At 42.7% G+C, this 27721-nt stretch overlaps 1 protein-coding gene across 3 annotated transcripts in view; it reads right to left on the bottom strand.

Moving 5' to 3' along the window:
* Hgf (hepatocyte growth factor) overlaps window positions 1-26293 on the bottom strand; it is a 63223-nt gene extending 36930 nt beyond the window's left edge. Inside the window, exons 1-9 of one of the 3 annotated variants that reach the window (XM_013152462.3) lie at window positions 25926-26292; window positions 25546-25670; window positions 19071-19236; window positions 15975-16087; window positions 14547-14661; window positions 9277-9419; window positions 3210-3330; window positions 1678-1796; window positions 613-764 (exon numbers count right to left, since the gene is read on the bottom strand). In XM_013152462.3, coding sequence (XP_013007916.1) covers window positions 718-764; window positions 1678-1796; window positions 3210-3330; window positions 9277-9419; window positions 14547-14661; window positions 15975-16087; window positions 19071-19236; window positions 25546-25633 — 912 coding nt within the window. In that variant the 5' untranslated portion in view covers window positions 25634-25670; window positions 25926-26292 and the 3' untranslated portion in view covers window positions 613-717. Of the gene's footprint in view, window positions 1-612; window positions 765-1677; window positions 1797-3209; window positions 3331-9276; window positions 9420-14546; window positions 14662-15974; window positions 16088-19070; window positions 19237-25545; window positions 25671-25925 lie in introns of those variants that run through there. The other 2 variants (XM_005003642.4, XM_013152461.2) reach the window with 2 other exon arrangements.
* Window positions 26294-27721: the final 1428 nt, after the last annotated feature.

Here is a 27721-nt window from a genome sequence, read left to right as displayed (position 1 = left end):
TCTTTATGCTTTCCAGAATTTCAACTTTATTTCATGCACTTTATTAGGTGCGTAATCCCTTTGTAGCTCTTTATATTTCTATAATTTTTTAAAATAATAGCTGTCCTTTAATAAAATATTTCTAAAATAGTCTCAAAGCTCAGAAGATTATTTTAATCTAAAAGATAAAGTTTTGGCTCATAAATTCTACTATCATTTTCCGAGGAATCACATCCCATAAACACCCACTCTGTTTAACAGAGATATCCGAATTATTGCACATGCTATACATAATTAGCCAGTTCCTCTTGACAAAAAAGAAAGGGGAGGAATCCTATGTAGTTGTTAGAAAATATCATATTCCTTTTTTTCTTTTTCTCTTCCAATTTCTTTTTAAATATGCAAAAATTGGTTTACTACAAAACTAAAGGGCAACATTTGGACATCTTGCCAACTGGAGAGTGAACACGCAGTGTGTGTGTGTGTGTGTGTGTGTGTGTGTGTGTGTTTATATTGGCCTGTTCCAGACAAGATTTTTAAGAGTACCCTGTGCACAAAAACTGGAAGGGAATCAGAATATGTTTTTAAACCTCACTGACCAAGCATACTTGGAAGGTTACCATGTCTAAACAATTTAATGAGTAAAATTAACATCACACAGGGAAACAGTCACTGGAGTCGTCTTTTATTTTAAAGGACACAGTGGCCGATCCAGTTTCAGAAACATTGTGTCTCCCTTTAAGAGGCTTCTGGATTCTGCAGTCCGTTCACATGCGCCATCAGTCCTGAAACATTCACCCTGTTAGTGGGTCCAGAAGGTGATCTGGCAGCAGTGATCCGCCCATGTTAGGTTTGTTCGGGGGATACCCACACCTGGGCACCGTGGGAAGCATACTGATATGTACCCAGGCCCTCTTATCTGGGTACTTTGCTTTGTATCCCAGGCTGGTCTCAAACTTGCACGGATCCTCCTGCCTCAGCCTCACTAGTGATGGGATTACAGGCGTGCGCCACCATGCCCAGCTCCCAGGACAATTTTGAAGAGGAGCAAAACTGGGATTTGGTTGTGGGAAAGAATGCCACCTCCACACATTTAAAGGGATACAGCAGCGGGAAAACATGCTTTGTAGCTTAACTTTAGGCAGGCTGGCTGGGGGGCCCTGTCTACGGAGGTCAGCAGGGACACCTGGCGACAGGCTGTGTCCGAGGAGGACCTCTTCTGTATGGAAGGACCTGGAGAGCAGCTGCTGTGACTCAGTTTACTGTTTTGTGGCCTCTGCCACTCGCCCATGATGTTTCCTGTTGTGTTCGGCCCCTGCTCCTTGCAGGAGAGGCTGCGGGGGGCCGGGCCAGAGTCTGAGTGCCCACCTGTCGCTGCTGCGTGGACACCATGATGCTATGCATATTCCCTCATCTTCAACTCCCTCCAATGATTTTCCCATTTCTTTGATACTTAGGGCTTTTCACCAAAAGTATAACTGTTTTTTATGTATGCGCTTACCTGTGTCTCCTTTCAAACAATGCCTCTCTGAAATTTCAAAAGATTGCATAGGATTATATAACACATTCTTAAAAGATTAAAGTCTGCACACATTAAAGCACCAGGTAGAATACTTGTTAACCTGTCCGCCTAGTAATCGCCTGCTTAGATCCAAGCTGCGAGAGGAAAAGGAAGCAATAAATTTGCCCCTAACTTACCGCACATTTTAATTGCACAGTACTCCCAAGGGGTGTCAGGGTCAAGAGTAAAGCACCACGGCCTCAGCTTGCCATCGGGGTTGCGGCAGTAATTATCATCAAAGCCTTTGTCGGGGTATCTGCAAACCACACCGAGAAAAGTGTCACGTCAATCTGCCTGAGCACCACCTAGACCTCAGCTCGCAAAATAATTCTACAGAGCTCCTGGGAAGAGCGAGTTTTCCATCTTCCAGTTCATAGGGGCTGTGAGTTGCTAACTGCACAATCCTCTGATTTACATATCCCACGAAGCACAGTGTATCATGCTCTTGCTAATAAGTGAGGTCTATTTGGTACCTGCCTACCAGTGAGGGTCCCCCAATTAAGGGCAGATTCCAAAGACATGACCCCGTGTAGAATGCTCATTAAGAAAACAGTCCTCTTTGGGGGCAGCCTTAGAGTTCAAACTGAAAGTTCGGTTTCAATAGCTCTGTTACTAATGATAGCTCAATTTTGGAAATAGAGCCTTTCTAGGTCGTGCCCTCCCTCCCAGAGCAAGAGACAAACCATCACACCACTCTCCCCACAGCCCGGCTCCCAGTTTAAATTAAGATAGTCCAGAGTGGCCGAGTTGGTTTTAATTGCTACCATATCCCTTCTGTTCTCACTTAAAAGGAAAGGCAGACACTTTAAAAATAAAGCAGTGTTTCGGTTTCACCAAAAAGAACAACAGTAAGCAAAAAGGACAAAAAATGATAGAGAAAAACAAGAAAGAAAAAACACACTTAAGCAATTCCCAAAGGAAGGCACCAACAGACTGCCTTTAAAATAATTTGCATATTTTTCCTTTATAATAAAAATAGAGGACTTTCATTTCCCACCTTTTGCCATTTAAACCGTTCATGTGACTTGATGGAAGGAAGGGACACATATTATTAGGTTAACTTTTAAAGCTCAAAGTGTCCTCCTGGGAAAAACACAGACTTAGTTGTCTGCTTCTCTTGACTGGCAATTTCAAAGTACAGCAGGATGGAGCAGCTAAAGAATCATTGCTGCCACTTCTGTCCCCTCCATGAGCATGGCCCAAGTCAAGGCCTACTGCAGGAGCCCCGGAGTCTGAGCGCCGCTCTAGAGGCAGAGGCGCTGGCCCTTAGCAGTGAGCCCTCCTCCCGCACAGCAGGCTCCGAGGCAGGCAGTCCTGGATTATACCTCTTCCGACTTTTGTCTTTGCTACTGCAAATGCTTCTTCTGGGCCTTGCACTGTGCACCCCGAAATGGTCTTGGTTAAGACCCAGTCCGCCAAAAGTAACCGGAGGTGTCACCCAGCATCCTCCAGTTCCTCCGCACGTAGCCCTTCCCCCAAGACCACCTCCAGCATGCATGGGGCTGGTCCAGCACCTGCTTCAGGAGGAGCTGAAACATTCAAAGGACTTGGGCCAAGTGTGCATGTACACTCTCAGGAAAGGACTAAAGGAATTTTCGCGGCAGTAGTCACGGAGCAGATAACAGTGTGTAAAGAGAACTGTGGGTGTTAAGATTCAGGGGTGTTTTACCTTTCGGGCAGGAATTTGTGCCGGTGAGGCGTCTGCTGGTCCCAGCGCTGACAGATCTTGCCTGATTCTGTGTGATCCATGGGCCCTCGATAGGTTTCTCCATTGCAGGTCACGCACTCCACTAACAAAATCAAAGTAGGGCGTGTTAATGGTTTCAGGCAACAAAAATCAAGGACACCCAACTCTAGTAAAAGAACAATAAATCAGCTGTTTAGCAAACATATTTTTACAGCACCCTATATACCTAAGTGGTGGCACAAAATATATCCTACAGAACATACCCACAGTTTGTAATCAGAGACGCACAGGTTTATCATAAAGCTAAGATTCTGCACTGTTAATTATTTAAGAATGTCCAGAAGCTACAGAGGAACTGGAGAGGTAAAGCAGACCCCAGGACACTTTCCTCTCCTCACTCTAAAGTGAAGAATCAGTGTCTGTTGTGAGCACAATAATGCCTCTCCTTCCACTAGCCCGGTAACCACACAGACAGTAATAGCACACTTTTAACGGGGTGCATGCCGTCTCCCTGTGGTTAATGCAATAATCAGGCTTAGGCTGGAAGATGACCTACCACTGAACTCCATGTACACACTCTTGTGAAATGTATAAGCCGACCAAATTACGCAGGATCTCCTAGGTGATTCTGTAAGATTAATTAACGGTGCTTTTCTGGCTGGCCTCTTATGTCACTCTGAAAATTCTGAATCACATCTACCAGCTGAACATTAGAATTCTCAAACAGCAGGTTGATTTGTAGCCCAGAAAGCATCCTGTGAAATAAATCATCACTTGTCGCTTCTACGAATCCGGCAAGTTTCCCCAAACACATCATTTGTATCTTGTGATTACTGATCATCTAACTTTAGTTGAAGCGGGAAACACATTAATGTTTAGCCCTTATCCGCTGGAATCTAGCCTAGTGAGTATCGGTAGACACTTGGTACACAGTAGAACTATTACTTTTGAACCTTTAATTGTATTCTGTAACAGGACATGAACTATTAACTTTCTGAAACATGTGAGCTACCTAGGCTTTCTCCTTTGACCTCCTTTGGTGTAAGTTAACTCATGAACTTAGACAAAGATCAGTCCAGCTTCCCCTCATTTGATACTGAGAGCCCCGGAATCCGACAATGAGCACCTGACTGTAAGGAGAGGGGCCTGGGGGCACAGCGGTAAAGGTCCTCTGGTGGGCGGAGGTCACTTCCACACTGAAACACCCAACACAGGTTATGTGTCATCACATTTCAACTTTCCATAGGAAGGGGGATTTCTTCAGTTCTCTTTTAAAAGCGTGCAAGATTTGATACTGTCAGTGAAAGGACTGTGGCATCTATCATTGTTGTCTGTCCCTTTGTATTGAAGGAAAAAGAATTCAACACTATGGCTTACACTAAAGAGGCCTGCAGATGTGTGACCTCCACGCTGGAATGGTATGCGGAGATCAGAGGACACCTATTAGCTTACTTGAGTAAGTGCAGTTTGCTATGGAATACCTACTTCAAATGAGAGTAAATAGGACTGTTTTCTAGAAAGCAGGATTGTGTGCATTATTATAAAACATGTTTGGACAAAGATTTTTATTAGTCTTAAGACAAAATAGCTATGCAAATGAAATAGGGGATTCTATATGATGACTTCTTTCCAGAATGATTGTGTTTGGTCAGGAGTCTGCAAATGTCAATGTTCAGAGAAACCATCTCCACATCTGGTTAAAGAACAAATTCCAAGTCAGTGGTCCTGCCTGGGAATGAGGAAGAAGCTCATGGGGAAGCTGATTTTTCAGTGTTTCAATCTTACTTTGGGGTAGCAAGTTTGCATTCTAAAGTTCTAAGTGTTCCAAAACAATGCTATTTTAAGAGATACTACATTTACATAGACCTTGAGGAATAAATAAAAATTGGATAAGATGTATGAGGAAAAACAAACAAAAAATGGATGTGATCACATAAATTGCTATGCTGTGTTTGTAGGAAAGTGAAGAAAGGTACGGCTGTGGATGCTGTGTAATGAGATAAAGTAATACAAACCAGCAAGAGAAAAAACTTAGTTGTTTTTGGAGTGGGAATTACACATACCCGATGAAAAAACTCAGAAGCTAAAGTTTGATAGCTGTGTCTTTTCTGATTATTCTACAACTTTCATACATAAGATACTGCTTGGTTGGTCCTTAAAGAAAAGAAGGCTTCCACAAATTTTAGCAGACTTACCTACAAGAGAAAGCGTGAATCGGATTCAGGGAACAGCATTCTAAGCAAAGAGCTCAAAAAAAAAGTTTTCTCACCCTCTAGAATCCTTTCTATTAATCCAAATTGCCTTTTGTCCTATGTACTTAACTGGTTTGTTACAAACTCTCACTGGCTGCCCTTGAACACAGACTGGCAGGAATTCTAGGAAGCACTGGTCACACCCAGCCTTGCTCCCAAGGACAGGCGACTCTCCCTAGAGGTCAGAAGAGGGGACAGGGCAAGGCTATGGGCCTCCCCTGTGAAGCAAATGGCTTAAATTTTTGTTTTATCCCTTGATCAAATTATCAGCGTAGGCAGGGAAATTGCTTCTAGAAGATCAAATTTTGAAATTACTTTTCAAACTGCTGGGACTCAAAGAATCTCCTAAATTTTCCCACAGAGAGTCAAGCAGGATAGGTGGAAACCCAGCCAACCTAGGAACAGGCAGGGAAAGTGCAGGCTGGGTGGCAGAGGGGGCCAGGGGGACCTGTGCTCTGCCTGACCAGGGCACCAGGTAATCGTCAGGGCACTATTTAACCTTCAGGACACCTTCCCGGCAGCCTCTTCCAGAGAGCACAGTAGAAGCAAAACGCTGTCCCAGACCAAAGGAGCCTGCGCAGATGCAGGCTCCAAGTAGAGCTCTGGCCAAGATGACGGGAGAAAACTATTAGGAAGACCTGACTTGGAGTCACACAACTTCTTTGCTCATCGTTCTAGGTGAGAAGCTCAAAACTTGTGTACTTTTTTTCAGCTATCAAGCCATAGGTGATGTAAGTATACAAACTGAAAGTTAATTTTGCTTCAAATCCATTAATCAATTACTGATTGTGTGTATGTGTGTGTGTGTGTGTGTGTGTGTGTGTGTGTGTGTGTGTGTTTCTGGTACTAGGGACTGAACTCATGACCTTGCACTTGCCAGGCAGGTACTTATGCCATTTAGCTAAATCCACAACCCAATTGGATCTATTTTGTATCAATATTAATTCTGTTCTAGTAAAGGGGATTGCTCAGAAATATCCATATACACAATGATTTCAGGAAATCTGAAGGTATGAAGTCTCCCAAATCCACATTTATAAAAGAGTTTTATTTGTCTTTGTTTTTATAAGGCTTTCTCTACATAGAACTGCTGTCATAGTCATAAGTTATGACAATATTATTAGAAATGTTAAGTGTCAGTGTTTTAAAATGATCATTTTCACTTAGATAAAATATATTTACTTGAATATTTGATAATTTAAATGATATCTATTCCAATGATTAATAATTATTTTAAATCTGAAGCAAGTAATAAAGAAATTGAATTGTATATAGCTAGCTTTTTCATTAGTTATCAATTGTCAATATTTTCTTTACATAATTACATATAGTTCTTATTAAATAATAGTGTTTTAAGGCATATATACATTGTTGTTGACCAAGTTAACTAGTATATTTTAGTTTATATAGTCATAATTTTTGTGCTAGAACACAATATCAGGTCTCAGCATTTTCTAAAAATACAATGTATTGTTACTAACACATAGTAATATATAGCCACTATATTGTTCAATAAATCTCTTGACATTTTTCTTTATATCTAACTGAAAGGTTCTACATGGAATAAAAGGATTATTCACTTACTTTTGGACTATTTAATATATTTCCAAGTTTTAAATTTGAAGAAAAAATATGATTTATTAATCTCATATACAATTCTTTTTGAACCAAAATTTTAGACAACTTTCAGACAACCATACAACCAAGAGTTTAATATAATCACAAAAACTTCTAAATGCTAATATATATATATGTATACCCTATCTTGTCTTTTAAAAAAAAAAAAAAGAATAGTTGTTTTTCTTGTTTAATTTTAAACATACAAAATTTTGGATAATTACTAACTCATTCTAACTGGACTTTTGAATGACATCATTGAATAAATTCATGTCCACAGATGCAAAAGTCCACCCCCAGCTACCCCAGCTATACTATTTAAGCAATGTGGGATTTCTCCCACTTACATATAGTTAGTAGACATTCACCTCATATCCATAATATTTTTTCAATATTTTATATTATTCAGTTTATAAATATCTTTCTCTCTATAAATATACTGACAATGCTTATTTTGGATGCTATTCAATAAAATCCTGCCAAAATGTCACCCACTTCAGTTTGAATCTAAAGTGTCACAGTTGCAGTGTACCCCCTGAAGTATCTTCAGTTCCCCCAGGGCAGGCCTCTCTTTGCATCTCCTGAACAAGGAATTTTATGGACTCATCAGACCTCTAGCTGCTTTCAGGGAGAAGATCTCCAAAACTTGACCAAGAACCTCAAGTCATTAAAGAAGATTAAGAATTCTATCTTTATAAGGGCAACTAAATAGAAAAGTTTTTGAATCATGTCAATTCACATTTTTATCTTCCATAACCCATTGGTCTGGATCCATTCTGACACTAGATTTTAATAAGGGTTCTTCTCATTAATCGGGGGCTGCACCCACCAGGACCAGGCAGGTGGTGTACTTTGCAAGCTGTACAGACTTTTATCAAATTCCCTGCCTTGGGATACAGCTGACCAGGTCAAATAAAACCAACAAACAAAATTCCTTAGTAGAGATTTTCAAAAGTGACTTAGAAAACTGAAAATGGAGATTTCTCTAAAAATATGGGATTTTTTCTGTGTGCAAATTTAAGACAAATATTAAGCACAGACTTAGTCATACAAAACAGACTTTTCATAATGTTATCATAGTTAAGTTTATTATTTTAAAAGAAAAGAAAACAATGAAAGAGCTATTGGGAACAGAATATGACATGAACGGAAAGTAAGAATTTACAAACAAAGGTGAAACCGTCTCTACCACATGAAGTCCAGGGTTATAAATTAACTAACAACAGAAAGCATATTTACCTTCTCTGGGACAGTTAGCAAACTGTGGCCTTTATGGATATTCACAGATGATAGAACTCAAACCATATTTAGTTAATAAGCAGATAAAATGTCTCAATATAAAAATAGGACAGCATTCCAGTGGCCTCTTCCACACCCCAAGTACTTTGAAATTTTAATAAATTTCTAAAATAATTCAATCCACATTTGGATTTGGCAAATTTTAAAGAGTTTTTGACAATTGAAAAATCTAGCTCTTCAATAGCCAAACACCTGTGAAAATCACATTCACAGATAATGCTGAACTATTTCCTCCTCCAGCTCTCCGCTCCCTCCAGGGTGGACACTGCACCTACTATGCTGGCCAGGAGGGTAAAGGGCATGCACTGCATTGCCTGCCTTCAAGACAGCCTGCAGCCACCGCTGGGTCCCTGATATGATGTTAACTGGCACCCGCATCCCGTCTGAGTGACAGATTTGCTGCCAGCCCCATTTGCACCAAAGCACCCATGGGAGTATTGAGCTCCTGGTGATCCCTTGTCCTAGTCTGTTCTGCACACACAGACCCTGGCCTTACCACATTAAAGGAGCTGTGCCCAAAGTTCTGAACAAGCAGATGCTAGATGTATAGAATCCGCATTGCTAGCAAAGGGCTACCTTCCTTCAGCTCTTTATATGGGATCTAGAGAGCCTTTCAAGGTTCGCGAGCTCAAGACAGTAGTAACAGTAGACACCTCAGGCGGACCTTGAAGTTCAAACTGAACACCAGCTTGCTACTCACATTAACCTGGTGGTCATCCGACAGCTTGGGGAGCGTCATGAACGAGAGCCCAAAGGATTCTCCATGGTTGCGTTTGGGTGAACAACACATTTATTGGGGTGGACTGGTGTCTGCGCACCTGCACTGTGTCACAGCTCTACACGCGGGAGACCGGGTGCCCCCCGTAGCCAGGTTCATTTACCTTCTGAACACTGAGGAATGTCACAGACTTCGTGGCGTACCTCGGGATTGCTCGTGAAACACCACGGTCCCCCTTCTTCCCCTCGAGGGTTTCGACAGTAGTTTTCCTGTAGGTCTTTACCCCGATAGCTCGAAGGCAAAAAGCTAGTTTTAAAATGATAATCATTACAGTATAAGAGCAGAGCATGCAAATTTATTTTTGGCCTATTAAATCTATTAATCAGAGAATCAGATTTTCCTAAAAGTTTAGACAAAATCTACTTCTTAAGTCTATCTCTTATTCAATCACATACTTCAACTTCGATTCTGTCATTTCCATGCATTCTTAAGATACTTGAGTTTTCTTTAAGGTTTACCGAGCTTTTATATTCAGCATTGCATTAAGAATTTCAGCCTCTCGATTGTCTAAGACCCGTATATTGGAGAATGTCATTGGTGTGGTGTAAAACACAACCTCACTGCTGCACTCAAAGGTCCCTGAAGCGAGACCTGAGAAATCACGGCACTAACGTGGAGGTCTCAGCACCACACTGCTTACCCAAGTCCTTACCTGTTTGTTTAACCTGTTTGTTTACTTTTCTTGTAAAGAATAGCCTCCTTTTTATCCCCTGCACAGGGCAGAAACAGACTGATAAAATAACATGAACTGAGAAGCTAAAGTCAAATTAAACCTAAGCTTCCATTTCAGCTCTTTCTAGCAGGGAAACCCCTGCAAATACTGGCCCTCCATCTGTCCGGTAGCTCACCTGTGCAAAGCGTACACCCATCACTTCTAACAGCCAACACTGTGAGTGGTTTGTCAGAGAAGTTAAAAAGATGATAAAATTGGCACTTGAGTTCTACCTGTGTTTAGGTGCACCCAATTCTGTATTCTCTCCTCTGACCTATTCAGTGTAGAGTTATGTATTTCTTTCAAAACTTTTGAAAATATTGACTGTCTCTGGGGTTTGGGGGTTCCTGGCTTAATTCTCAACAGTAAGACATTGAGTTCAATAGCATGGATTTATTACCTTCATGTAAGACTTCTGGTGGCCCAGTGGTCATTTTGTTACTAGCATAAAGTATTCCAATCCTGGGAAAAGGCCACAACCTTTGGATTCCCTTCGTGTTGCTTATGATCTTGGACTAAGTGATGCCACATTTTCTTTCTAGACTACACATAAAAATCAGTTTGAAAAATAATATATAACTATTGGTAACACCAGTAGAAAGGGTTTTGAGAAATGCAGTAGCATTTTCAATACTTTGTTGGGTTTTTGATAAAAAGCATGCTTTCTACTTTTACTGAACTTGAGTTTTCAAACTTAAAGTCCAAAGATTTCATCTTTCAGTAAATGTAATTCAAACATGTTCACTGTGCAGTGAAACTTCTAATTGTAAATAGATATGCTAATTAACCTAACCTGGTCATTAACTAATATATACAAAAACTAAAACATCACTTATATCTCATAAATACATACATATCTTGTATGTCAATCAAAAAAGAAGAAAGGAAAGGTATCTATTTAGTTTTTATTAAAATTGATACACAGAATAAACATAGGGACCCCTCAGGTACCAAGCAACATTTTGCAATGAAATTCTTTCACTCGGATGAGAACTCAGATCCTCAGAACACGTGAATTATGGACTGAAACAGAAATGTTCTATTCTAAGAAACTTGCTAACAACCAAACCGTTTTAACGGCTGAATCAAATACAATAAACATTCTGTAACTCACAAATGTCTTTGATAAAGCGTTTATACGTACTGTACTTCCCAACATTTTAAAGATGAGACACTGAGCCTAAAACTCCAGGTGAATAACTTATAAAATCCATAGTGCATTAAAACTGGTCATAATTTAGCAGTTTCTAGCGGGAATTGATTTTCAAAGCAAAAAATGCTGAATGTATAGAATCAGAATCACTAAATTTTATTTTTTGTCTACATTTTAATCTAAATTTTAGTCATTTCAGGATATTTTAGTGTGAGACGACCTTGCACTGATTTTCTCCCATGTTCAACACTTCTCTAAATTTTTATAGTAAATTTATACAAACGTGTTTATTTCCCTGTCAGAACCCAAACTGAGCTTTGCGGTCTACTCCCAGGACATTAGTGCATGATCCAAAATCACTTAGGAAAACTCTAGTGTAACTCTACACTATAAAGAGAGTGGAGAGGCAAAAACTAGTTGCTATTAACCACAAAGCACGCTGCTGCCTGACAGGTAGCACCTGACTAATGGGTGAGGCCTTGGACAATTTATTTACTGAGCTTTAATTTCTTCACTTAAGAGCTGAATGAAATGAACTAGATTATTATTAATATCCTTTTTCCTGTTATTATCTTATATTAAGTCTACTTGAAATAAACAGTGTTTGGGGTACATGTTCAACACAGTAATCGCATATTCACTATCTATGGCTTTAGAAAGGATTTTTATTAAGCAGGGAGAGAGAGAGAGAGAGAGAGAGAGAAAGAGAGAGAGAGAGAGAGAGAGAGAGAGAGAGAGAGAGAGAGAGATTGAGAGCCAGAGAGCCAGAGAGCCAGAGAAACACACACACACACACACACACACACACACACACTCACACCTTTCCTGTGGGTTTGGCAAGCCAAATAAAAGCAAGTAGTGAATATATCAGTCAATGATTTAGCAAGAAAAGTACAGTTGGGAAGGAAGAGTGATCAAGTGGGAATTGAACCTAGATAATAGGCGCTAGACCAAGTTCTCCCACTGGAGAAACTCTAACAGGGAGAAGAGATGGGCTTCCTTCCACAGTTCTGAATCAGCCCATAGCCAGCTCCTCTCAGGAGAATGAGATCAAGGTGCAGAGCAAGCCTCCTCTCCATTCCCTGGTGTGCTTGAACTTAGCCCAGTTAACTGGCTTTCTTCGCATCCCAAAGTGTCACCCTGACTTTCTGCACATGCACCCTGACTTTCTGGCCACAGGGTGTCACTTGGCCTGCCGTCTCCTCGTAAGTTGTCCACTGGACAGATGTGTGTAAGAACCGAGCACACACCAGGCGGGTCGGACGGTGGGCTCTCCACTGACCTTTTACGCACACATGTACTATTCTCAGCTCTCTGTCCTTGCTGTTAGCGAGGCTTTAGGAGAGATAAGTGAAGAAATATCCCAAACTGGGTATCATCCAAATATCCTTTGAAACATAAACTAGGTCTTCTAGTTGTTAGTCTCCCTCTATTTTAATATGAACTGTGTTGTAGGAAACTCGATCTACTCCATCATCTGCTTTATTAATGAATCCTGAGGGGCTAGTGAAGGATATAGATGTAGATATCGCATCACCTGATTTTCTGGTAATTTCATCATCTATCATCATCTTTCCATTAAGCCACTTGTAAAATGTTTCAGGTGAGGGAGTCAACAGTAAATCACCCCTCTGAAGAGAAATATGTTTCTTTTCTCAGTGCTCAAAAAAGTGAACTTTAGTCAATGTTTAACTCAAAAGTGTGAAGTTATCATGCAGATATCCCAATAAGTTGCTAATTGAAAACTGTTAATGCCTCTGAACACCAAAGAAGTAATTGACTAATAATGTAGGACCCTCTCAACCATAAACCTCTTGGTCACAAGTAAACGTCCTTTGGAAAGCTAGTGGTTGGGCTAAGAACCAGTTCCCAGAAGATCTATTTCACATTTGCTCATCTAGCAGACAATCCCAATCATGGAGAACTTGGGTTGAAATAAGACCCTGAAAGTAGGATTGATTTCAAATGCTATGTTTGCAAAAAAAATAGTAGTATACATGTATTCCTTTGTTTTCGAAAATGATCGATTTACTTAAATGAAAAGTTGTCTACACTACAAACACCCTCAAGAAAAGACAAACAGAATCCCAGGGTTTGTGCTGTAATAGAAATCATATTATGTTTCAGAGTTAGTACTGTATAACTGTTAGCAACTAATTCGGCAAATGGTTGCTTTCTATATTGAAATGATCAGCTTGTGGCTTAGTGGCTCGTGTTAATTAGGCTGAAATCACAGGCTTGAAGCCAGTTTGGAACAAATAACTTTTTTCCCTGTATATAAGCCAATGAACTCCTCTCTGTTTATCAAAGCAAAATCAATCATGTCACAAAATCATGATTTTTTAAAGAAACAATGAAATGAAGTAAAAAAAAAAAAAAAATCTCACCAAGCAAAATCATAGCCACTAGCAAAAGTCGAGTCAAGACTTCTGTCCACGGATGGGTCACAGGCCTCACACCTCAGGGTTGGTCAAAACACAGGGTCACAGAGGCACACTGACAGCCATATCTTCCGTTCACACCATTTGCCACTAACTAGTTAGTTGCCATTAACTAGTTAGTTGTCTAGAACCTTGAGGTTCTTCACGTTGCAATTTTACCACTCAATGAAGGTACCCACTTTGCTGTTTTTCTGAGAATGCCATGAGATAAACAGGTAAATACTGCATGAGGTTCTGGGCATGCAGCAAACTAAACCTTCTAATCCATTTACTAACCAGGGGAGAACTTTGTAACCACGTTAACTCCCTGTAAAATTATTTGTGAAATAAATCTGTAAAACTATGGATAATTTAGTTCCCTGTTAGATGTCAGATGTTCATGTTTTTCTTTCCTGATGATTAAAATTTACAAGCCAGGAGCCTACCAATACTGTTTACGGGTCTTTAAGTAGTATTCACCTGTCACAATAAACACGATTCTCTGTGGTGTAGACACTTCATCTCCCAGGACTGAGTGTTCTCTCATCCTTACACGACAGGTGAATGAGAAAGCCTTGAGGCTGAGGCAGGAACCTCTCACCATGAAGCTCGGCTTTGGCTGCACTTTGGAATCACAGGAAGCTTCTAATAATGGTGGCAGCACTTTCCACCCAAAGCTTCTGACTTAATCTGTGTTTCCCCTGAGTGGGTCCAGAGGGCCTGCGGCAGGTGATTCTAACGTGCAGCCAGCTGAGGTGGGGAGACATTCTGATCTGCCTCTGATTCACTAGTCAACAGCTAGTGCTTCCTAAGAGATCTAAAGAGGAACAATCTTTTTACTTCCAAAGCGGTTTTCATTCTTTGTCCATAAACATCAAGATCTACGAATTAAGGCATTGCGATTTGATTCTATCATGATGAGTTTGCTCACTTTCTGTTCACTTCAGCCATGCGTCACATAAGCTTTGGTCTCATCCAATTCAATAGATGATAAGTTACTGCAGGGCTGCAGGACTGGCGGGAGGACTGAGGCGGGACTGTTACCCCACGAGGAGACATGCCCCCACTTTGCTTCGGGCCCTCCTTACCTGTGCTCATGGGGGATCATGGAGCTCCAGGGCTGGCACTTGATCCCGCTCTTGGTGACCGAGACCGTGCCCTTGTAGCTGCCCCCTTTTCCAATGATGCAGTTGCGGATATAGTCTGTGGGAGGAAGCAGAGAGAGATGTCCTGACCTGGGAAACAGCCGTGTTTACCAAGGAGAACAGGGAGGTGAAATTCCACTCAAACCTGTAAGTAATTAACTCCTGAACCATTTCAGAATAACACTGAGATTTCTTGCCTAAAGCTTCTCGTGGAAGTTTCAAAATAACACACTTTGGAATAATCCAAAACAAACAAACAAGCAGATGATTGAAATGTTTTAATTTCAAGAGTATATAAGAATAACTCAAAGACCTAACACAAATGAGTCTATGCACACAAACTGGCCAGGTGATTGTTACTTTTTAAACCAAAACACCCCCAAAAAAGAGTGATTTTTAAAATATGAGCCAAAAGATTATTTTAAGGAAATACAATTGATTTATCTTTTTTACTTCAGTGAAATTGTGTGTATATATGAGATAATTACATTAAATTATTGTTTTCTTTGTTTTTGTTGACATCTACTGAATTCTAAGATACTATGTATCACTATCAAATATTAGCACACACAATTGTTAACAAACTATAAATCAGAAGGATGTTCATATCCTCGATAATGAATGTTTAGAATTTGTAAATTTATTAGAGATTATCTAATTTCTACCCTGAAATTTCTTTCAATTTTATTTAAACATTTACCTTATCAACATAGAAATATGTATCTTTATATACTGTCAAATGTTCAAGTTTAATGAGACAGAATGAAGTTTTTAAAATGGTAGTATTAAAGAGAAGGTTATTTTCAGAAGTGCAGTCCATAATTACTATTTATGATGAGATAGTTATTTTTAAAATTTATACTTATTTAATGTTCGATAAGTATTTGTTTCATGTAACTGCACTTTTCAACAGTGGAAATATCTTGTGAATACAATATCAGACACCATTACAGATAAATTAACAAATAACATAGTCTCAAGTTTTTTTTGCATAAGTTATCCAAATTAGGAGCAATCATCACTGGAACAGATTAGCTACCGAAAGTTGTTAAATATAAATAAAACATGATTCTCAAAAATCTAATGTATCTTAATCACAGAAAGTAAGATGATATTTACTAAATTGAGTATGGAAAGTGTCAGTTCTCAGAGAAGCTCAAAAAAGCCAAAGGGGAAGCTTGGGAAGTACTAGCCAGTGTCACACTAGAAGTCGTCAGGGTGCGAGTCTTATCAGCCTTTGAGAATGGACTGACCGCATCAACCGCTCAGCACGTAAGAGAAGAATCAGGGAGAACCAGCATGGGCGGGGCGTGGCGAGTGTCCATCCCACACCTCATCTCATGGGGCAGCCTTCAGGGAGAAGTCAGGTACCTTTTTTCTCGTACAGGTCGAACTCGTGGCCGAACTCCTTCTTCACCCCACTTGACATGCTGTTGAAAGGGAGCCACAGGCATCTTTTTCTTGCTTTATCAAAAACAAAGGCCCTGAAAAAAATATCTAAATGAAAAGAAGGAATGCTACTATTTACACACTTCTTAAAGAACTGGTACACTGGTTTACCAAGGAAGACAATATAAAATCAGATGGGCTGTTACATCCACATAGTAAAAATGCAAGTACTATCAGAATCCACCCTTTGATGGCCAGAAAGGAAAACAGAACTAGCTTGTTGCAGGTATCGATTTAAATATCAGACTGAAAAGTGGTTGAGGTGTTCTTGTGTTATTCTGAATGACTTACAGAAACCTAAGAGCTTCAACAAGCAAAACTAACACGTAACACAGCTATCTGGGTTGATCTCATGATGTTATGATTAGTTTCCCAAATTTGTAACCATATAAAAATGACATTTGCTTAGCTACATCAGACAAATCACCTCCATAAGACATTCTCTAGGAAAGGAAGATCTAAACTCAAATTTTCAGGAATGTTGCATACAGTATCCCACCCTAATGAGTTATAAAATACTCAAGCTTATTAAAGGCTAGGAAAATCTTGCTATAAGGATAACTTTCTTTCAATCTGTGCTTCCCAAACATAGTTGCTTGTATGTGTACTTTGGTTGTTTGGCTGGTTGGTTGGATTTTGGTTTTTTCAGACAGGGTCTTGTCATGTAGTTCAGGCTGGCCTTGAAGTTACTACCTAGCCCAAGCTGGCCTGTAATTCACATCAGCCTCCTGCCTCAACCTCTCCAGGGATGGGATTATAAATATGTGCCACTATGCCTAGCCTTTGTATATGCATTTTATTTTAAAAGTTATCCATACTTGGGGATAAGCTTTTGATGTATTATCGTAAGGAAAAATATTGACAAGTTTCACCTTTACAACTACCATTCCTACAGCCAACTATTTCATTGTTCTTTGCTGCGGTTGTTTGATCAAAAACAAAAGGTTAAACACAAAAGAACTAAAACAAAATGGTAGGTGACTTGAGCTGGAAAATTGTAAACAGAGTTTCCAGTTTTCTGATCACATCTTTTCTGTCCTCCATTACCATCTTCTTTTTAAAATTATTCTAAACTATTCTATGGAGTCGTGGCTGGAAGAGGCTTTCTCCTGGTTTCCTGTCTTAGGTCAGTGCGTGAATGAGCTGTCTGCTGAAGCCCTGGGCTCAGGTACTCTAAGTATCTTTCCTGCCTAGCAAAGAGGATCTAGAACTCCAGTAAAATCAGCCCTGCGGACTCCTGCTCAAGAAGAAAGGGCTCCTGAGATTATCCTTCCTGTGTCTCACCCATCCACACAGCGTGGTGTCACTGCTGATGTTATGTGGGTACTGCAGGTAACTAACCACAACAAGGTCAGGAAGTAGGAAACTCCATGTGCCTGGGTACCCCTGGGCTTGGTAACAAAGCCACGCGTCTTCTCTAATGCAGTGAATCACTTTATTCCGTACTGCATAAACAAGATAGGACAATAACCACAAATTGAATGGAAGCTATATTTTCTACATAAGACCCAAGAGAGTCTATTTGCAGATTCCAAGTTTAAAATCAACCATGAGATATGGTTCCCCAACCCCTTTCCCACAAATTTCCACCTCTGGAAAGGGGAACTATAACTTCAACCTGTTTGACTGTCTAAGGAACATCTCTATAAATGTACACAGCTGAGGTATAGCATGAAAGTAATATTTTTCCTAGTTTGTTTTCTTTTTAGCAACTTTAAGGTTTTTATACAAAAGTCAGGGGACGGCACAGAATTGGCATAGGAGAAGAGCAACATTTTCATACTACTTGCAAACTTAATTCCCGTTTCCAATGCCAGAAAGCGTCTATCTCCCTGAACATAGCCATTGGGCTGTAAGGATGAGAAGAGAGTCCTCCTGGTCCTCTGCAGGCCTCCCTGACCCCGCCCTCCCTAGCCACGCCCTCCCTAACCACACCCCCTGGTCACGCCCCTCCCTGACCCCGCCCTCCCTGACCACGCCCCTCCCCAGGCCTCCACACCCAGTTCTCTGGGAAAAGCAAGATGGCAGCAGAGCTCACGCAGGGACACTGGGTACCCCGGAGTCTCCACTGCCTGTCCAGCACAATGAGCTGGGAAATCTGGAATTCACGGGATGTTTCATGCAATCGTACTTTTTAAAAAGGATTGAAATAGATAAGAAAAAGGAGAGGAAATTTATGAAAAAGTTAAGAGACGATGCATGATTTCCTGGCAGCTTGAGGGACTGTTGAGACACCACACTTGACTTCCTGACCCAGCACTGTGTCCTCTTGGTTCCCTGGCAAATTAGTAGCGGCTCATCCAAGGACTGCCAAAGAGGAGGGACCCTCTCTGCAGTCCCCTGGGCCTGAGCTGCTCTATCCCTTTCACCTGAAAATTGGCTGCCGCCATGCCCCGAATTCCTTCACACAGCCTTTGCTGCGGACACCACCTCCTCCAGTAACTTTTCACTAATTCTCTCATCACCTTTTATTTAAATCCCTAAAGACAAAGGAGTAAGTTGCAGTACATCTTGGCCATTGTCCAGTTTCCATTCTGAAAATTCCTCTTGAAAGACAGAGTAAGGGAGGGAGGGAAGGAGAGAGAGAGGAAGACAGCAGGGAACGAAGGAAAGAAAGAGGGAATAGAAGAAAAGAAGGGGAAAATAAAGGCAGGGAGGGAGAGAGGACATTGTTTACTCTGAATGACCAAATAGAATATTCTAAAATCTTGGAGAGATAAACATTAATCTAAGTTGATTTCAGTTCCTCAAGTTTAACTGTTCCTAGTAAGAGAAGCCAAAACTCTCCTAGCCAAACCACCGTTGGCTTTAGAGGACAGTTTTTTGCACTCTGTCTTACGCAAGCTCTACTTGCATTGAGAGAGAGCTAGGATTTCTGTTTGATGACTTAAAAGTAGGCTCAGACTCAGTCAGAGGAACAGAATACGTTGTTCACAGAATAGCAGAGTGAGGAGCAGGGTCGCAGTGCACATGCGTGTGTTACACATGGAAACCCATCCCGAGGACAGAGACACTCACTTGCAGGTGAACGGGAGCCCCTTGTTCCTGGTGCAGCGGCTGGCGCACTGGTCTGCGCTGCTCATCTTCTTGCTCTTACTCTTCAGTAACGGGTCTTCTTTGATGAGCGTAGTCTTGGCTGACTTTTTGAATTCATGAAGGGTATTTCTTCTTTTCTTCTGTCCTTCTATTAAGGCAAACATTGGGAGAAATGGGAGAGATGCTGTCAAGGCATGGATAGAAAAAGAGCTCGTGCATCATCTGCAAGACAAGAGCCTGGAGACCTGCAGGGGTGAGGGGTGAAGAGGGCCCGGAGTAACTCGGAGCCAGAGAGACTGCTGGGCCCTGACACACTCATCCATCTGTATTCTTCACTCATGCTTCTGTACTCTTTCAAAGGGGTGTGTCATCAAAACTTAGGACAGCGTTAACCCCAAATAAATAAAAGAAGCCTAAAGAAATAACTATCAGGCAAACAATTAGGATAGAGTTCACACTAAAGAAACACACTCTCCAAGCAGCACTCAGGTGTCAGAGCCAGGCACGCCCGGTCACGCATTATAACTTCTTCATTCTGCTCTGCACGTGGCCCTGTGTGAGCTCGGGCTGAGCAGAGACATCAACTCAGAGGCAAGCAGGAGACCTCTCACTCAGAACCACGCGGCAGACAAATTCTCTCCTCTTGCTTTTAGAACTGCTTCACGCTATTCACATGTTAGCCTTTCTCTTCCCGTTTGCTACACATTACGTGTGCTGTGCTGTTGAACGCCATGTCTTAGTGTCCACGGAGCTGTTTGTCTTGAGACCAGGCCAAAGGCTGTAAATCAAGTGCACGTAAAACTTCATCCTTTAATGCAGCCCTGTCATTTTTCTTCATGAAAGTACAAGGCCCCTAGATAAGCTGAAGCCTCCTACTACAAACCTGGAAAACAGAACCAAAACTTCCTAACGGCTTAATCTTACGGATTACTTGAGAGTTCAAGAACCATTTCTTTACTCTCAGTTTGCTGAATGTCGTCCAATGTCACAGTCGGGTCACCCTCTTCACAACTGGGGTCACAGTGTCTGGCTGATTGCGGCTCTAGGATAATAAGCTTGGAAGAAACCATGCACCTCTCCCGGTCAGTTCTTTTGAATACCCTTTTACCAAAAGCAATGAGGTAGATTCGTTTGTAAGCTAATGAGACCATGGCACAGGGAAAAGTTAACTCACTACACACAGACCTCAGACCGGAAGCCCAGCTGTCTGATTTCAGAGCCACTGGACTCCACTAACCATGGTGACTTTATCTAATTGAGAAGAATGTGGAAATATGACATGTAAACATTTTGCTGGAGATTTGGTTCAGAGCTATCAATCAAGAGGGGACTTGGATGGCAGAGCAGGAAATGCATAATAAATAAGAAGAAGCATGAGGGTCTTGAGATTTCCGGTTCTTTGGAAAACTCTGAAAAGACCAGTATTAATTTCTGTAGCAACACTTTTGATTTTAACTTTTCTTTTCCTTATTAGAAGAGGTGGCTATTGTACAATAAGTACCACTTCAGCACAAAGCTTCAATCAACCAACTGACCTATTAGCATGATGCCTAATGAGTGCCCACCAAATGCCTTCGTGGCTCTGGCAGACGGATGGCGATGCTGGCCTTGTCCTTGCCCTCACCTCCCTGCACTGTCCAGCTCCAGCCACTCGATCCAGAGCATGGAAGTTACATTAACGATGAATGAAAATGAATCATCTCAACGCTCATCTAAAGTAAACATTTAGAAATCCATTCTGATAAAAGTGTAATGGATAGGCATATATTTTGTTGTCTTTCTGAAATGTCATCCTTTGTTTCGGACAGTGGAGAAGAAACTGCTCTGTTCTCAAGCAAAGAAAGCATACCTCTGCTTGAACTTTTGTTTCTGTCACAGACCCATGGTAGTGGGACTTAAATTTTTTAAAAGATGGAGAAGAATCTGCTTTTAAAACTGTCTGCCAAAATAGAAGATTATACACATATGCACAATTACTTGTCCATGTATGTGTGTATATATATATGCATGTGTTTCATAAATGAGTTCATATAACTAAAATTATGGAATTAAAGTTGCCTGATTATAATGTATCTATTGTACTTGTCTAAGGGTAAAAGTAGCATATAAAAATAAATTCGAAAAGACTATGATAAACCGCATTTCAGTAATTAATTAAAATAGAGGCCCCTTCACTGCTCCAGCTTCTTGTCTCATGCCACACAGCGTGAGGGAAGCAGGAAGCCCACTGGAGAAAAGAGGTGTCTGGGTCATCCTTGCATGTCTCCGGGTATGGGTCCTCTACTGTCCTGTTGAAATGTGTTAATCTGTGGGTGCAGCTCATTAAAAACAGTCTGTTCTTGCTGGTTGGTAATTTTACTTTTGGTAAAGATCAAAAAGCATTCTGAAAAATGAATATATTTACAATTTCCCTTCACTGTGTTACAAATAAAAGTAACACAGTTATTTGGGGATACAAGACTAATCAAGGAAATTGGAACCAACACCAAGTTCCTTCCTCAGGACTCTCGTTTGGTCATGTAAATTCTCCCTTGTGAGTCACGCATTCTAGGTCAGTAACTAATTACTAAAATTATGAAGTTCAAGTTAGCTACATATCATGTAATACAGCATCTATAAAATCAATTACTCATCCAATAAGAGAAAAATTCAAAACAGAATTCATTTAAAAGCAGCATCTGAAAATAAAATCCCTTTGCGGAAAACAGTTTCAACTTTCTCGTCCATATGTATTAACAGCTGATGCTTGTTTTACTAAAAACTCTTAAAAGCCAGTCTTTCTTTGGGGAAAAAACTGAAGAAAATATCTTTGGATCAGGTTTTTCCCTTTTATTGTTATTGTTTCTTTCTGTGTGACTGTGAGTTGAAGCTCACATACAAAATATTGAAATGAAATCAAGGGGTGAGAGATCATGGCAAATTTGTCATGCTTGCTTGTATTTTAAATTACAACCCCTTCCTCCGTCTTCTCCCAGGATGGGAAAGTATGCTGCAAACTATATTTCCTGAAGAACCTGACGTCCCTGTTTCAGAGCTGAAGTCATTAGGATCCTACTGAAAACCTACAACCAGAAAGTGGGGTCAAATGTATCAAGGTGCTTGAAGAAAGACACGTTTCTCGCGGTCATTCAGCCCCACACTCGTCTCTCTCAGTACCTCATATATTTTCCTCTGTGTGGATGACCTGTTGACTTCAAAGGAAAATCCTGCAAGGAAAGGGCTTTCAGAGTGTGGAAAGAAGCAGAGGTCTGGCTCTCCGCGTTCTGCGTTCTGAGAAAGCTACCCGTGCTTCGTGATTAACAGTTTGAAGAGCAAGATGTTAAGATGAAAGTATCCAAGTAAGTAATGGGAGGAGGTGGCGAGGCCTGGAGATTTTAAACTGCTCAAAGGCAAGAAACACAAATAGAAGTTCTGACTATTACCCAGCTAGGCCTTAGATTTCCCTAATTGACAATCATCCTTATTCTTTCGAGGAAATAACCCTCTCACAAATGATGTTGGGGAGAATGAAACTGCGTCAGATTAAATCAGCTGTTGGTGTCTGAGGAGCAACATCACTGTCTCTTCCAGGAGTTTGTACAAGGAGGGGAGAGTGTGAGGTTGGGCGTCTCCCTAGATTTTCCCCTTCTTCTGCTTTCTACGTCCTCCTCGAAGGACTCCCAGGTACAGAAACCTCATCCTGGTAAGTGCCTTCTCTGTCCATTTCTGTCTGCAGCTGTCCATCCATACAGCACCCAAAGGCACCAGGGAGGGGCAGCCAACACCCAGTGTCTCACTCGTCAATCATATCCTCCCAAGAGAGCACTCATGGCTCAGCATGACCATCGAGCTTCTCCATATGGCCTCCCCTTGCTGCCCCAGCCCCAGGTCATCCCCCGGGTGCCATCACACCTGCCCTGACGACTCCTTCACCTGCTGGCTGGGGTCTTCCTGCAGCATCCCTCAGACTTCCTGTGCTACACTCTGACCACCTGTGTTCTCCTGACTCAGGTGCCAACCACGCCTCCGTTCATCTGCCCATACCCAGCGTGGGTACCAAACTCGGCCCAAACTTGCTTTCATTCACTCAGCTGGAAATGAACTCTCAACCCCAAACCTTCTAGCACAGAGGCCCTTTACTATTCTTGAGCCAATGGTTCTTCAAAGTGAATTTCAGTTGGCTTCACTGCTGCTGGCTGCAACGTAAATAAAGGGGACAGTCACAGATTTCATTCTCACAGGTTTGGTAGGAACCGAACCTCTTTCCCTCAGCTCACAAAGACACAAGATCATTAAGGCCTTCAACCTTGGATCTTCCCATGTAAGATAAACCCAAGCACGCCCATTTTACTGCAGTGAGTGAGTTTCTCTTTGGAACTTGGTCGAAGCTTATCAAATGTGAGTTCCTTTCCTCTTCTTCACCTTTGCAGTCTTCAAAGACTCTTAGACAAGAGACACTCACGTCAGGCTTCTTTTGTTACAGAGGATTGGTACTTGTTTTCAGTGTAAGTGGGAGTGAACAAAACTACTCCTATGAGGGTGACTTGGGCCAACTGTATTGAATATTTCTTCAGAAAACGTTTTAATGAAGTTGTCTCCATAACACAGTCTGCTCCTACTTGCTCACAACTTATTACAGTATTCACTTATTTTCTAACAGTGTGCTAGTTTTAATGATAGAACCAACAAAAACATAAGCAAAGCCAGTAATAACCACTACCATAAAGCTTCTCAAGGCTCACTATTAGAAGGCATTTAAAAGAACAAATTCTCTTTCTGTGCTTAAAAAGGCTACTCCTGTTTTCCATTTTGGTGATAATATAGTTATCGAAAGCTATCAAAATAATCTTGCCACCCAAAGAAAGTTGGACCCTCTTGCCTTGACAATTTTAGTATTATCCACTTCAGGAATTATTCATAGCACAGATCTGTGACTCCCAGTGGGCTCTGCCTGCCTGCCAGCTCACTCTGAAGCTGCTCTCTGCCTGTGCTCAGGGAACTCAGTCACTTCAGCATTAGCCAAAGTAAAATACAACTGCAAATGTATGCCTCCTGCCAAAACTTGGAAATGAAGAAGCAAAAAAGAAAATTGGAAATGCCTGCCAGAAACACACAGACACTGAGGACTGTGGATCTGCTGCTGGAGTGTGCACTCTGCTTTCCCTGTGTCAGTGGGATGGCTCCAGGTAACTGGATTATTCTTCACAGCAACACTTCAGTCTTTACAAGCAAAGCCATGCAAATCTTAGCCATGGTTGCAACTCGTGCCCAGAATTCCCTAAGCAGCAATGTCCATAAGAATGTCTCTCACTATGGTGCATCTGAGCCCCAATCATCTGGTAGATTTGAATTAACTTTTTTTTTAACCTCTGCAGAGAGATTTTACCCACTGGCTTTTAAATCTTACCTACTTGCTTTCAAACTGTCATTGCTCAAAAGGTCACTTCCCCAAATAGCAGAAAGCCAAATGGATTAAATGATTTTCTTATCATTTAGCAAATTCTCAGAGTGTTCAACCCTTGTATTACATCAGAACCTAGATCAGAGGTCTGATAAGTTCCATATTTGCCTTATCTCACAAGACACAGCCAGCTCTCTGTTTTCTGTGGCACAGAGGCTCTGTCTGCCACCTGGGCATTGGCTTCTCTCTGACTCCCCTGTGCCCGCCCTAGGTGTCCCCGCCACCACAGCGATGACACAGTCAGACACAGATGTTTCCTCCTGTCCTGATAACAAGAGCAAACTTCCCGAAGCAGCAGATGAGGTCTCTCAGTTCCCAGCCACCAGGAACACAAGGACATCACTGCGACCCACAAGCCTGAAGGAGAAGCAGGGCTGGAGACAGCAAGCCTGCAGCTTTTATCCCAGCCCCTCGGGGTTGCCCCCCAGGAATATGCTGCCTTTGCAGAGGAGAGGAATCCAGACCCAGAAAGCGGGAGGGAGAGCTCCGCAGAGAGCCTTTCGCTTGCATTTCGGTAGCATGCATATGATCCTCAAGTCTCCTCTGCCCCCTCCGGATGAAAACCTGTCTAATGTCATAATTTAGCTTTGAATGCCCCTGGATGGCATGGGGCAGTGGGTCATCCTGGACAGCTGTCCTCGGGAGCCGGGCAAGTCCCTGCTGGCCATCCCTGTCCCCTTTGCAAAGCAGACTCTTCAGCTCTCAACTCCTCCAAATCAACAAAGTTCCAGCCAGCTAGGATGCTTCCCTTTCCATCCCACCATCCAGGACCAGGGGTTAAAAGGGCCGGGCTGGGTGGGGTGAGGCCAGGAGCCTGCGGGGAGGCTGAGGATCACTATAAGTGCTTTTCAACCCAAGAAGAATGTCAAAAGAGAGCATAATGAGGGGTTGTGAAAAACCCATGCCACACACAGAGTCGGGCCAGGATGCAGGGAACAGGGATCCAGGCAGCCGGGAACAGAGGGGAGGTTGGCGGAGGAGGCTGGGGGTCTGCTGAGCAGAGGGCGCGGGACTGACCTGCGGAGGGGACGGCGATGGGGAGCAGCAGGAGGTGCAGGAGGATGTGCTGGAACAGCAGGGCTGGCAGGAGTTTGCTGGCCCACATGGTGAAGGCCACCGGCCGGGTCCTCTGCAGCAGATGCCTGGGTGGAGAAGTCCAGTCCGGAGTCAGCGCCTCCAAGAGCCGCTGGGCTCGAGCTGCTTTTATTGCGATGAGCTAAGTTTGTTGTGTGATTAACTGGAAGATCTAGGTCTGAACTCCCTCTTACGGTAAGAAACTGTTTTAACAACAGCCCTGCCTGCTCCTCCAGCCCCCTCCTTTCCTCACTCCCCCCACCCAACACCCAGCAGATGCCAGTCCCCCCCTACCCCCAGCCCCCCGTAAGGGAGAGACTTACAAAGAAAAGGTCACCTGGCCGGAGGCCAGCTCCAATATGGAAGCAACAGCCCCAGACCCCAGAGCTCCTATGGAGCAGGGATGGAGGAGCAGGGCTCAAGCCCACTGGCTAGATCAAGGCTCAGGCAGGGGACCATTGCGCTCAATTGAAAGAGAAAACGACATGTGTTTACATATCTCCTTGGGAAAGAGGAAGGGGAAGCCGCCGCGGAAGAAAGCAAAACGCTGCCTTTCAGCCCAATTTGCCCCTAATCTGCGTAGTCTCAACTGCAGGAGGAGCCATGCAGGGCTTCCAACTCTGACACCCCCGCCTCCCGGGGGTGGGAGAGGGAGCAAGAGGGAGGGGAGGGTCCCCAGTCCAGGCGAATGCAGCCAAGTTAGAAAGGGGCTGGGTAAGGAAAGGGCGTGGTGTTGTAGTTTAAAGATGAAGAAACAAGCAAAATGAGGCGCCCAGACGTCAAGTGGGAAGTTGCCGGGGCCATCGGCTGGGAGCAGGCAGCTGGCACAGAAGCTGCAGGAAACTTTCTGGTTTACCTGGCGATGCATGGTCTTTAAATGCCTGAGCACTGGGGACCTGCGTTGCCAGTGCCAGGTGGGCGTTCTGCTGGGACCCCGGCCGAGTGCCTCCCTGTGCACAGCTGGCTGTCTGGACACGCTCTAGCTGGGGACCCCCGACCTGCCTCTTTCTGCAGCTCTGTCTCCTGCACGCCACTCACCAGCCGGGGTCAGCTAGTCTGAGGGCCAGGAGGAGTCCGCAGAGCATCACACTTGAGTGAGATCATCAGCGGCCAGACTTCTTTAAGTCAGAAGCTTTTTCCTCCAAAGCCAGAGGCTGCTGCGTCGCTCCAGCATGGCTGTGTCTGGGGGTGGTGAGAAGCCCTGGCCGTGTACCCCCGGGTCCAGGGTGGAGAAGGACCGAGCTCCCTGGAGGAGACCTAGGCAGCCCTCCAGCCCTGCCCACTCTGTCCTTCCCGTCTTCTGGCAGGAGCAAAGGCAAGCAAACTCAGAAATCCCTTCCCAGCCTCAGGCCAGCGCCCACCTCACTATCCCCTCCCCATCAGTCCCGCTTTTTGAAAAAAAATCACAATTTCAGTGCTTCTTGCCTGTGACCCTGAATGATCCCGCACCACCTGTGGCATTTTCTGAGGGGCTAGGAAAGCTTTATGGGAAGCTAGACTTGTTGGGAGTAAATTCCTGTAGGTAAAGAATGGAGGCAAACAGACTTTCTGTTTAACTTTTCAGAGTCAGGCTGCAAGATTAGTGTGGCTTATTGGTACAAATTCAGGGAAAACTACACTGGGATAAAGGACCCAGAGCAGGAGGAGGACACAACACACTTGTGTTTATTGGGTCCACCGCTTTCAAAACTTTTAGTAACAGATGAAGTGCTGTTAGACTGAGTACTGTTAGACTTCTGAAAGTCATACACTGCTCACACTCCTGGTTGCTCCTTCTCGGACACTGGTGTCTTGTTATTGAAATCGTAGCTATCTGAAGGGAGATCTCTGCATATGTCTGGTAAGATTTATACCAAGTACTCCTAACAACTGTCATATTTAAAGCTTGGAATGAACTATAAAAAGTGTCACAGGCCAGTGTGGTGGGGCACACTTGTAATCTCATCACTCAGGAGGCTGAGGCAAGAGGATCGCTGCAAGTTCTAGATCAGCCTGAGCTACAAAGAGAGCTCAAGCCCCGCCTGAACTGCACAGGGAGACCCTGTTTCAGAAAGATTAAAAAAAAAAGTGTTGCATCTCACATTTCAAACCAGGTATGGTGGCGTGGCGAAGGTCTGTA

The sequence above is a fragment of the Cavia porcellus genome, unplaced genomic scaffold (assembly GCF_034190915.1).
Source record: "Cavia porcellus strain 051 isolate PalLab524CR breed Dunkin Hartley unplaced genomic scaffold, mCavPor4.1 scaffold_2, whole genome shotgun sequence".
Lineage (NCBI taxonomy): Eukaryota > Metazoa > Chordata > Mammalia > Rodentia > Caviidae > Cavia > Cavia porcellus.
This window is presented reverse-complemented; position numbering and strand designations above follow the sequence as displayed.